At 33.7% G+C, this 12938-nt stretch overlaps 2 protein-coding genes across 6 annotated transcripts in view; one reads left to right on the forward strand and one right to left on the reverse strand.

Moving 5' to 3' along the window:
• The first annotated feature begins 1345 nt into the window (after positions 1–1345).
• Positions 1346–10098, forward strand: Jheh-lp3 (juvenile hormone epoxide hydrolase-like protein 3). 2 transcript variants are annotated; one of them, XM_013313326.1, is made up of 10 exons: positions 1346–1422; positions 2054–2175; positions 4174–4356; positions 4857–5099; positions 5307–5453; positions 6095–6314; positions 6465–6593; positions 6929–7163; positions 7655–7864; positions 8836–10098. In XM_013313326.1, the coding sequence occupies exons 2-10, from the start codon at positions 2062–2064 to the stop codon at positions 9347–9349; spliced, it is 1995 nt and encodes a 664-aa protein (XP_013168780.1). In that variant the 5' UTR covers positions 1346–1422; positions 2054–2061; the 3' UTR covers positions 9350–10098. The 2 variants fall into 2 exon arrangements, with proteins under 2 accessions (XP_013168780.1, XP_013168782.1); XM_013313328.1 differs by lacking the exon at positions 1346–1422 and adding an exon at positions 1579–1639.
• Positions 10099–10637: 539 nt separating this feature from the next.
• Positions 10638–12938, reverse strand: part of Prosalpha5 (proteasome alpha5 subunit) — a 4077-nt gene continuing 1776 nt past the window's right edge. For 2 of the 4 annotated variants that reach the window (XM_013313329.1, XM_013313330.1), the window contains exons 5-6: positions 12214–12375; positions 10638–10767 (exon numbers count right to left, since the gene is read on the reverse strand). In XM_013313329.1, coding sequence (XP_013168783.1) covers positions 10669–10767; positions 12214–12375 — 261 coding nt within the window. In that variant the 3' untranslated portion in view covers positions 10638–10668. Of the gene's footprint in view, positions 10768–12107; positions 12376–12829; positions 12894–12938 lie in introns of those variants that run through there. The other 2 variants (XM_013313331.1, XM_013313332.1) reach the window with 2 other exon arrangements.

Raw genomic sequence — 12938 nt, forward strand, 5'->3', positions numbered from 1 at the left:
TGTTTTTGTAATGTTATCTGTTTTATACGGGAACATTTATTTTTCGTTTCAATTTAAATATCAATTTTCGGACTAGCGAGACTACTGCAAAGCTTATTACCAAACCACAGCAACTATTGGGAGAGGAAGATAAACATTTTAATGAACTCTATTTACGCACAACAAAATATGAAATAATAAATTCGAATGACAGATTTCCCAAAAGGGGATTCTATTTAAAAACCGCATGCTAAACCATTGCTAGTGTATAAAAAGCGTAAACGGTTGTGAAAATGCGAAATATTCAAATGAAATTTTATTTAAACACAAACTCATAAAGTATGATTTCGCCCAACACTTTTGACGTTTAAATACTCCGGATGACACAATACGTTGGCGGGAAAAATTGTAAAACGTCGACAGCACTGAGCGGCGTGATAACGTTGTCAAGCTTTGTGGGTGTAGTCTAGGGTTGGCCAATAATTGCTAAGTTATTGAAATAATATAAGTCATTTTATTAAAAAAATATTAGACGTGTATTAAATACGTATGTAACATGTAAGTATGTTATTATAATTTTCTTCTACATGTATAATTAATGTTTGAGGATAAAAACAAATTGTTGAAAAAGGCAACTTATGTTATAATTCTTTTAAGTATTTTATATTGCAATTAAAATTATTTTATCTTCTGTGCCTAAGTACTGGCATATTTTCTACTGCAAATCAAGGAATTGACAAAAGCGCAAAGTAAGGGTGGATTTCCTTAGGGTGTATGACAAGCGGGCGGGACCGCGGACGAGAGCGAAAGCGTGCCCGTGGTCCCGTCCCGATGCGTTGGAGGAACAGAGGGGTTTAGTGGGTATACCTCCGCTATGGAGGAGAATCCCACATAACTACCGCGTCCCCCCCGGGGCGCGGAGTATGCATAAAGCATTCCCCTCTGAAAAAAAAAGGGTGTATGACAAAAGCGTATTCTGTATAAGGCAGCCCTATTATTTAGAGCCTGTGCCTGCCTGATGTTGAATGGAAAAATTAAAAAAAAATATATAGAAGCCGTATTGGCCCCACAAGTTCAATTAACTCTAGAGCCGGGATTGCGGCTTCGCATTGTGACAGTCTCAATTCAATCGTAATTACTTTACCCTTTCGTTTTACACACGAGTTCATCCTTTTTATTTTTTAATTTATAGGTACATCAAATCAGAACACAGAATAATAATAATGATAGATGTCCTATCATTTAATATTTTATGACAATACAATGCGGCATAATTCGCTCCTCTAAAGTATTGCCATATTTCCCAACCAAGACCAATAAATAAGCTTTGGAGATTTTACTTATTTGCCCTCTAGCGCCAAAGCTAAACAACTTTACAATACTCCTTTACTCTTTGTATTGTACTCTTTGGTAGAAGTAAAGGACCAGAGGACTAGAGCTAGAGTAAGTAATTTTAATTTTTAACCAAATATTGCGTTGTAATAAACTGTCTGAATAATCATTTTTGTCCAATTGTTTATTAAAAGTAAAGTAAAAACATAATTTTTCTTTTTCTTATCACATCACTATGGATAGTCATGTTTGAAGACAAAATCAATAATTGTCAATGTCAAATGTCATCTAAAGGATTTGATAAGAAAAAACTCAAAATAGCCGATTGGTAAAAGAATCTATTGCATTGTATTATAGTTTTCTTTCTAATTGTAATTTAAATGCGAAATTAACAAAATTGCCGAAATGCTATAACTTAATTAGTGGCCTAATTTAGTCCTCTTTCCCTTCCCACCCTTTTTCTCATAAGGAAAGGATGGGAAGTGGAAGTGGATTTTCCGGATGAGAGGATGCATGGATGCATGCATTCATTCTGTGCATCCTCTCCTCCGTTGATTAAAGGTAGGCAACGCATATGCAATTGCGTATGTCTATGGCACCGGTCACTTCGCTATTCAGCGATTTCAGGAGGCCGCTCGCTCGTTTGCCACTTTATGATGTAAAAAAAAAGACATTTATCTAATAATTTTAGTTATTCAAAAAATTTTATATTTCTATAAAAATAAAACCAGTACCTTTTCAGACCGGTGAATGTTAAAGAATTGCTATTTATTAAAAATGAATGAGAATAGACAAACAAATCAAACAAACATATTTAATAATGCAAAGGAAATAGTCAAAGATATAGGGAGTGCTGCATTTACTGTAAGTTTTATCTATTTGCAGAAATAAGGGTAACATTCTTATATGTATTTCTTTGTTACAAATTCATAAATATAATTAAAGATGGTTAGTTAATATTTAATCTTTTCATAGGTTGATGCTAAAACACAAACACCAAATATACTAAAAGATAATGATAGATTTAGATTAAAAATACCTCTAAATTAATAGCTATACACTACTGGCCAAAAGTTTGAGACCATTTTGAAAAATTACAATATTGAATAAAACTCCAAAAGTTAGTGCTCTACAAATTGTTTATTTACATATTAAATAGGGAACTTTTATGTAACATAAAATAATTTAAAAACTACAATAATTGCCATTATTATTAATAAAAAATATATATTATTTAAACTAACTTTTCGTCGAAAAATCTTCCCTTACTTTTTATAACTTTTTTGACCAATCTTGGTAACCGGGCTATTAGTTTATTGATAGTTTCTTGTGAAACATTGTTCCAACTTTCATGTAAAGTCCTCCAGAGGTCTTCTTTTGACGTTGGACAATGACTATGGATGTTTCTGTCCATCTCCTCCCACAGAAGCTCTATCGGATTGAGATCTGGACTCTGAGGGGGCCACTCCATGTTTTTCAAAACTCCTTCCGTCTCTTTGTACTCTAAATATCCCCTGCATAGTTTAGAACTATGTTTTGGATCATTATCTTGTTGGAAAATGAATCCATCTCCAATCAAACGTAGTCTGGAAGGAACAGCGTTTCGCTCCAGTATCTCTTTGTACTGCTCCTTTTTCATTATTTCTTCAATTTTAACCAAATCTCCGGTCCCATAGCCAGAGAAACATCACCAGACCATAATAGAGCCTCCACCATGTTTGACTGTTGGCACTACACAGTCTGGCAACATCTTTTCTTTGGCACTACGACGTACAAAAACTCTTCTTTTCGAACTTTTTGAATTTTGATTCATCAGTTCAAAGAACTTTTTTAAAGTATTCTTCAGTCCAATAGCGATGAGTAAGAGCCCAGTGCAGACGTTTCTTTTTGTTTTGTTGTCGTAACAGTGGTTTACGAACGGCTACGCTACCAAACAAATTGGCATCTCGAAGTCTTCTCTTTACTGTTGTCAATAATCCAAGTTCCGGTGGAGTTTTATTGAGTTCAGGTCGAATTTCTGGTGTTGTTAAACGTCTATTACGCTTGCTTGTTACAACAATGAAGTTGTCTTCGCTAGAAGTGGTTGCTCTCGGCCTCCCCGAGCGCGGTAGGTCTTGATGACTGCTGGTTATCTTGTATCGAGTTATTGCGTTATGAACACAAGTCTTCGATAACTTCAGTTGAGCGGCAATTTCTCGTTCAGACATGCCTTTGTCGTATAGATTAACGACGGCGGAACGAGTTTCACTGGAGATTTCACGGACTTTTCCCATTTTTGGAGATCTTCACTTGGCAAAACAGTAGCTCAGACTGAATAGATTTAACCAAGACTAACTCCTTAAGTAGCCATGCTATGAATAGGATTTATGGCTTAAAATATTCCTAAATATTTATCAACGCAAAACAATAACCAAACAAGTACAAGGGAGCCGCCATATAATATAATGACAATTGCAACACTTGGTCCTTACGCGGCACTCATCTGTGGTAAATAAACAATGCCCATTTATGGCATAGTCATTGTGTAAAAGATAAGAGAAATGGTGTTTAGACATTCGAAATGATTAATAGAGATTACACAGGTGTTCATATTTTTATGTTATCATACGCAGATTTAAAATATATGCAATAAATATGCAAATTATAACCTGTGTACAAAGTGGTCTCAAACTTTTGGCCGACAGTGTACATATATAGTTGGCATATAAATTATTCAAGAGTATAATCTATTTTTTAACCAAATAGTATCCATACATTACATACATTCAGGCATTCTGGAATTACATGATAAAAAATAACCATACATCCAACCATCCAAAATTTCATATTTATAAAATTAATCCATAAAACTGTAATTTTCAGGTAATCAATGTTTTTTTCTTTATAACGCCGCTGACAGCATTTGTGTGTTATTTTATGTACAAAGTGTTTATAGTACCACCTAAATTACCAGAAATTGATATGAATGAATACTGGGGTCCAAACCCAAATGATCTTACACCAGATTTGGAAATAACACCTTTTAAAATTGAGTTCTCGGATGTAGTAAGTACACTTGTTATCAATGTATTAAAACATTTTTCTTAGCAATATAAGCATAGCTAGCCGTCGCCCATGACTGTCTGCTTAGTATTAAAAAAACTTAAAGTAGCCTATGTGTTCTTCCAGACTATGTTCTACATCTGTGCCAAGTTTCATAAAGATCTGTTATGGCTTCCAGAGATACCTTCAAACAAAGATCCATCCATCTAAACATTCAGATTTATAATATTAGTAAGATTTAAATACTGACAATCTAGGTAAAATTTTATTGATTATCTTATCAGAGTGTCATAGGAAGTTTAATATTTTGTAGGTATTACATGTGAGGAAACTAAACTACCACACTTGACTTAACCTAATATAAGGTTGTCAAAGGACTATTCAGACATAATTTTGTTAATGTTAAAATAATTGAGTTGGTGAAAGATTTTAGAAAGAGCCTGCCTAGGGTTTCCAAAATACAGTTTATAATATTTTTGTAATTAATTTTTAAATCATTTCAGATGATACATGACCTCAGAGAGAGACTCCTCCATTGCAAGTCATCTGCATCACCTCCAGAGCAAACTGGATTTACTTATGGCTTCAACACAAACTTTCTGACAAGAGTACTTGATTTTTGGAAGAATAATTACAACTTCAAAGACAGGGAACAATTCTTTAATAAGTACAAACATTTCAAAACTAAAATCCAAGGCCTGGATATCCACTTCATACATGTTAAGCCAGACGCAAAAGATATTACGGTTTGTCATTTTTTTTTGTAATTAATATAGCCCATGTTACTACTACCTGATAATATATCTTTGTAATGGCAAAAAGAAATTTGAAATTTGTCCAAAAGTTTTCAGTTTATTTGTTACATACAAAAATGCAAATCTTTCTTCTTAATTATTTTAAAAGAGTTATATATTTATTTGCTCTTGTTCATTCATTGTGCAAATTCATTCCAGGTTGTGCCTCTTTTAATGATCCACGGTTGGCCAGGCTCCGTAAGGGAGTTTTATGAAGTAATACCAATATTAACAAAGCCTATGCCCAGAAAAAACTTTGTCTTTGAATTAGTTATCCCAAGTTTGCCTGGATTTGGATTTTCACAAGTAAGTACTGTGTATCTAAAATTTTATATAGGCGTATTCAACATTTATTTCGCTTGGCACAAGACTGTCAAAAGTTCACTAAGCTGACAGCCAACCTGCGTTAAACGGAAAGGCACCTTGAGAGAAAGAGATTTAAAATTAATAAGTGGTTGAGTCCGCAGAAACACCCTTTACCTTTAACATTTCCTGCACCCTGGGCGAGATTTTTTGTTCGGGGAAGACTGAAAGACAGGGTCTCTTGGGAGGCGCTCCTATATCTGTAGCGCCCTCTTATGCCTGCCAGGGCGGTCGCACCATCTGGCCCTACCCTAACGACGCTACTGCTTTACATGATATTCTAATAAGGGAACACATGAAAGGGGAAGTGGATAGGGGGAGGGTGAATATATAGAAAAAGTAAATAACATTTTTCTGTATAACATCTCTGCATTAAAAAGAGGCAAGATATCTGTTATCTTTCAACTCGGAAAAAAGATCACTGTTATTTTCTTGGTACTAAGTAACGGCTTGTTTAACACTTACTGGTATATAAATATATTTTTAATCTGTTTATATTTTTTAGTGATTTGTTGACTGATTATTACTATTGATATTTGTAACACACGTATTGTTTTGTTTCACAAACTGATTTTAATTTACAGGGTGCTTTCCGACCAGGTCTGACCACAACTAAGATGGCCGTAGTGATGTTAAATCTGATGAAGCGACTTGGCTATGGGAAGTTCTATGTACAAGGAGGCGATATCGGTCACTATGTGGGATCGGCCATGGCAACTATGTTCCCCAATTACATACTAGGATTTCATACAAACTTCCCGACTTTGATGTATAATCAGTTGGCTACCCTGTGCATATATATAGGTTAATTAATTTTTATACTAACAATTAAGTTAAGAACACATAAATAAAGGTTTTATTAAACAACTTTCTTGCTGTTTAAAATTTTTTCAGAGCCTACTTTTGACTGAATTTAATATTTATCCATTGATTTACATTATTTTTCCTTTTTAGGTTCAGCTTGGCCACGTATACTCGTGGAAGCGGAGTTTGTGAGCAGGTTGTATCCATATTCTCAACAATTACAAAAGTTGAGAGAGTCTGGATTTTTGCAAGAAGAAGCCACCAAGCCTGATACCATGGGTTAGTAAGAAATTCAAATATATGTGCAATGTCAACCTGCTCTGGGCCAGCATGGTTAACTATGGCCTAGTCGCCCCTAACTTTAGGGTAGGCTCCGAGCCCCTCAGTGGCGAAGTTAATTGTAAATGTTTGGATGTATGGATAGATGTTTGGTAGAAAATATCTCCGGAACATATCAACGGATCTTGATGAAATTTGGCATGGATATAAAACATAGTCTGAAAGAACGCATAGGCTAATACAAAAGACGGGGTCGAGATCGACAGTTATTTAAGTAAAAAATTGTACACTTCTTATAATTTTTTTTTATTACATGTGCTATTATTTATCTCCAGCTGCGGCATTATCTGATTCTCCGGCTGGTCTTGCGGCATACATCTTAGAAAAATTCGCTGCCTGGACCAACCCAGAGTACAAGAATGCAGGGGACGGGAAGTTGCTCGACAAGTTCTCACTGACAAGTTTGTTGGACAATGTGATGGTGTACTGGGTGACCAACAGTGTTACAACCTCGCTCAGAGCGTATGCTGAAATTGTGATTGATTATGAAACCCATACGAAATTTGATGAGTAAGTATGCTATATATTCTATTTGTATGAATTTCTCAGTCAAATATGTTTTGAGTCCTTGTTTCTATTTAAATTCTGTCTGAATTCTAAACCACGCTGACCCAGTGCGGTTTGATTTCACGCATATATTTGAATTTCTTCACAGATATGTGCAAGTTGTATCACAATGTTTTCCTACACTATAAGAATGTCCGATAAATGTACATATGTAAATCGAAAAACACATTGGTACATGTTTGAATTCGAACCCAGGATTTGCTGATTACAAGTCAAATGCTTAACCACTGAGCCATCAACGCTCTAAACACATATATACAATCTAACTAATATTATAAATGCGATTTTATTGCATGGATTGATGTTTCTTAGAAGGCATCTCCAGAACGGCTGTATTTCGCTGAAATTTAGCATAGATGCAGAACATTGTCTGGAAGAACACATAGGTTAAGATTTTTTTAATTCTAGCTACTAATACATATAAATTTTCACAGGATAACAACAAAGGTGCCTACTTGGGGTATAAAGTTTAAACATGATCTGTTATTCCACCCCGACTTACTACTAACTTTGAAGTATAGAAACTATCATGTTAGCACCGTAGTGGACGATGGCGGACATTTCGCTGCATTCGAGAACCCAACCATCATGGGAAAGGATATATACAGTGCTGTTGCTACATTCAGACGATTTCAACAACATGTGTAAGTGTTATATACATAGTAAAGTTGGTCAGAATTAAAAAAATAAATAGCCTATGTCACTCCCACCTACATTAGTTACCTTCCAGTGAAAGTTTTATCAAAATCGGTCCAACTGTTTCATCTCTTACCCGGAACAAACTCAGACATACAAACAAAATCTTTAAACATTCTGTTTTCATTTTAAACAATACCCTGACATTACATACCAACATTTCAATTTTGATAATTAAATATCTCATCAGCTCACTATACTGGCTCGGAGCCTACCCTAGGTCACGGGTGACTAGGCCTTAGTCAACCACGCTGGCCCAGTGCGGGTTGACATCACACATATCATTGAATTTCTTCGCAGATATGTGCAGCATCACGATGTTTCCTTCACCGTAAGAACGTCGGATTAATGTATATATGTAAATCGGAAATCAAAAAGCATATTTGTACATGGCGGGATTCGAACTTAGGACCTGCAAATTGCAAGTCAAGTGTTTTACCCCTGAGCCACCGATGCTCATAATTAAATTTAGATAATTGTTTAGTTTTTGTATATTTTTCCTTTACCAAAACATCAATAAAACAAACATTTTGAAGACAGGCGTGAAGTGGAAGAAATTCCGCGTTTCTTGTGATGAGTGTGCGTCCCGGAGGCCTCATTTAGTCCTCTTTCCCTTCCCATCCTTTTTCTTATAAGGAAAGGATGGGAAGCGGAAGTGAACTTTCCGGAAGAGGGGATACATGGGAGGAGAAAATATTTTCTTTCTCTGCATCCTCTCCTCCGTTGATTCAAGGTAGGCAACGCATATGCAATTGTGTATGTCTATGGGCTACGGTCACTTCGTTATTTCAGCATTTCAAGTGGCCGCTCGCTCGTTTACCACCTTATGATATAAAAAAATATATATATTGCTGATTAGTAGATTTTCATGACTTACTTGGACATTGTGAATCGTTAAAATCCGTTTTTTTATTTACAGCGATGTACCAACGGACTATATTAACTATGAAACAGCAACATCGGTACATGAATTCACAGTCAAAGATATCTACGGAGAAACTGTCAAACTTGATAAATATAAAGGATATGTGCTTGTTATTGTAAATATCGCGTCACAATGCGGTCTCACTGATACTAATTATAAACAACTCAACGAATTACATGAAAAATATGCAACAACTAAAAATTTAAGAATATTGGCATTCCCTTGCAATCAATTTGGCAAACAGGAACCCGGTACCAGCAAAGATATTCTTAATTTTGCTAAAGAAAAAGATGTTAAATTCGATTTATTTGAAAAAATCGAAGTGAACGGCCCCAATGCTCATCCATTGTATAAATTCTTAAAGAAAATGCAAGCTGGTACATTCGGAGATTACATTAAATGGAATTTTAGTAAATTTATCATTGATAAAAATGGTGTACCCGTTGAAAGATTGGGTCCTAATGTTTATCCTTTAGATATGGAGCCTTTGTTGGCTAAATACTGGTAAATAACTGGCTAAATATACGTCAACATGTTTCTATAGATATTAACATAAATATTAAATATAGTCAAAGCTTGGCACGCGAGAACTGGACCCCTCCATGAGCGAGAAATTTAGTTTTGGTACCAACAGATTCCATACATGAGCGAGAAATTTGGATTTGGTACCAACAGACTCCCTACATGAGCGAGAAATTTGGGTTTGGAACAGACTCCATAAGCAAGAAAATCTGATTCGAGAGATACCTCTACAAGCGAGAAAAAATATCAGTCCCTTGGAATGTTGCTGTATTAATATTTATGTTTTAATATCTTTATGTAATTAAATAAGATTTACTGATATTATATATGTATTAGAAAGTGCATGTTAAAAACATAAAAAAAATAGCTTTTAACCATGTCTTTCCACTCAAGAAACATATTCAAATATATATAATCAAAATTTGATGATATTGATTCGGTAATGAAAATCCACGGTAAAAATCTTTATTATTGTTAGGAAATAAAGAAAGTCCGCAAAGTTTGTGGATGATGTAACGTTTTGGATTTTTATCTCTCGCTTGCTCACTCGTTTAACACGCGGTGTCAACCCGTTGATTACGCGGCGTTCACCCGTTGAGTGATTTTAAAAGTATACTTATTATTCTAGGTGTTTTATATGTCGACAATGAAATATCTTGTCATCTCTTCAAATAAATTAGGCAAATAAGTGTAATTTTTGTCTATGGTCCTTATTTATTTTTAGTGACATTATCTCTAAATTTGATATCTTTTTTTTAATCTCATATAATTTTTAAGCCTTTTTTATTCGCATTTATTTAGTTGTATGTTATTTGTTGGCTGTGTTGTTACATTTTTATAAAATAAGTTTGATAATAATTTTGTATGAAATTCATTATCGTAAGATTTTGTGTTCATTGCCATATTTACCATGTGTTTCCGAGACTAACATCTCTGTTTAAAAAACATTATCTGTTTTGTCCAAGATAATAACAGGGATGATAATGTTTTATATAGATTTTAGTCTCGGAATCCAACGGTTAGTGGCTTTTTAGTATTATTTATTTATGAATGTTATGTTAACAAAAAATATTTGTCTACCAAATTTACAGTGGGTCTCCATTGCTAAAACATTCATACATCTTATCGACATTTTTATTAAAATATTGTCTATGATAAATATGAAAGATCACAATATGATGTTTCAACAGTAGAAACCCACAGTAAAAAGTTTATATATATTTTTTGTCAGTGAATACTCAACTTAATTATAAATATAATAATAAACGTTTCAGTAGAATAACATTTAATTAGTATCAATTTAATTCAACAAGTCTGTCTCTCGAGTCTCAGCTTGGAGAGATTCTGTATTGTGTTTCTCGAGCTCGACTCACTCCATTGCAGCTCCGGAATGGCCATTATCAGCTGTTTTATACAATGCCATATTAATTGTATGTTAAGAAGCAACACAATTCAATCTATTACTAACAGTTAAAGAAATTGAAAATCTTACTAATATTTTAAATAACAATATTTGGGTGGATGTTTGTTAGAAAGTAACTCGGAAACTGCTGCATGATTCTCGATGAAATTTGGCAAGAATGTAGAACATAGACTGGAAGAACACATAGAGTACTAATTAAGTTTTTTTTAATTCCATGCGGGAGTCAACTAGTAATAAAGGTAGCCTACGTCATCTGCATAGTGTGGCTTCCCAACAGGGCAAGAATTTTTTAAATCAGTTCAGTAGTTTCAAACCTATTCAATGCAAACAATCAATCAAATCTTTCCTCTTTATAATATTAGTTTAAATAATAAGCCATCAAAAGAATATGAAGGGGACTATAACTCATTGGACAAAACCAACATTAATTTTATTCAACACCTGTCTTCTGCAGTCGTAGTATTCTACCACTTGAATCATATACTTGAAGTAATGATGTTCGAACAAAAGAAAATTCTACCATTTTATTATTTAAGTAGTGATTATTTAAAACTGTCACATACTGTTTTTTCGGACTGATTATTACCATATCTATTTTTGAATTATTACTATCAAATCTATAGAATTAAAACAACAAAAAGTTCTAAAATACAACTACTATAAAGAAATCTATTAATATTTTTCAAAATCATATACATACTTACGTTAGATTTTACTAATAATATTTGGATTCTTCGGATAAAATTTTTGTTTCTTCTGCAAAATCTTCATATAATTTTAAGGATTCCGTACCTCGCAAAGGAAATAAACGGAAGCCTTATAGGATCACTTTGTTGTCAGTCCGTCTGTCAAGCCCTTTTTTTAATTTGATTGAAGAAAATGTCAGTTGTAAGTAAAATACACTCTTAATGAATATTTTTTTATTAAACTTTGAATACTTACTGTAAGATTCTTGAAAAAACCGCACCATAAGTAGTATTTGAAAAAAATTGTATCACAAATACATATGAGAAATCAAATATATAATACATAAAAACAAACTAAAATGTGTTACATATATACTAAATACATATATCAATACATATATTCTACTATTTTTATCCAATACAATACATAAATACAAGTTAAACAAACTGATTTACAATTTACTTCAAATATTACCTAATTACATTTTAAATAAACTTAGGCATGATTGAATTATTTTATATACATCAAGCAAAATTTTGCCGGAATTAATTATTAATATAACACTTTGTTGTATATAAAAATGACTGAGTTTTGATTGCAATTATACTTGTATTGATATGTGGTCCTATTGAAAAACACAGAAACATGTACAAATACAAGTGTAATAACAATCAAAATGCAGAGTAAAACAATCCAACCATACCTTAATGTCTATAATCTTAAGGGATATCTTTAATGACCTCAGACAGCTGTTCCCGGGTGAACATGTGGAACATTGCTCCGGGAGTCATTGTCACCACTTCTACATTGTTCTCTGACAACTTCTCCTCCATAACCTGCTTCAGTATAGTCAATGCAGACTTGATGGCCTCTTTCAAGGTCATTGATTTGTGATAGATTTCCTGGAATCAAAATTCAATTTATAAACAATGTAATATCATACTTTTGGTATTTTAAATTATATTGTTATGTAAAATGTCAAGGTAATTATAATATTATTTTAAATGAGTTACAATCGGACTTGGATAAGCGAGAGGCACAGCAACATTTTTTTCCCTAAAAAGGTTTGACTCTTATGTGGGTCTCTCATCAGGATCAGATAATAACTCTCTTGAAATAGAGGTTTCTAGCTTATCCAGATTTCACTTTATAACATATTTGTATCCAGGGATAAACATTAACAAGTTAAAAATAGATTTGTTGCAGACCAACCATTTATTTGACCTTTTTGGTGCTAAAAGTTGTGGTTGGTGACGGTAGTGAGTGTTTAAACTAATAATAGAGATAGATATAACATTCAAGAATAACAGTCTGTCAGTAGTCAGATGCAACAACCTATCCATCCAGTTTCAATACCTTTGAGCTCTGCTGTGCCCCTTCACTTCCGGAGCCTATAGCTTTAGCATCATATTGCACAAATGTACCACTAGGCATTCAAGAATAACAGTCTGTCAGTAGTCAGATG

This window comes from Papilio xuthus, unplaced genomic scaffold (assembly GCF_000836235.2).
Source record: "Papilio xuthus unplaced genomic scaffold, Pxut_1.1 DF827570.1, whole genome shotgun sequence".
NCBI lineage: Eukaryota > Metazoa > Arthropoda > Insecta > Lepidoptera > Papilionidae > Papilio > Papilio xuthus.

What these genes read in the sequence shown, in the direction of transcription:
- Jheh-lp3 (XM_013313326.1), top strand. Translation starts at nt 2,062, where the DNA reads ATGTTAAAGAATTGCTATTTATTAAAAATGAATGAGAATAGACAAACA. An exon ending in TAGGGAGTGCTGCATTTACT is followed by an intron (nt 2,176 to 4,173) that starts GTAAGTTTTATC and finishes TGTAATTTTCAG; the next exon opens with GTAATCAATGTTTTTTTCTT. An exon ending in CACCAAGCCTGATACCATGG is followed by an intron (nt 6,594 to 6,928) that starts GTTAGTAAGAAA and finishes ATTTATCTCCAG; the next exon opens with CTGCGGCATTATCTGATTCT.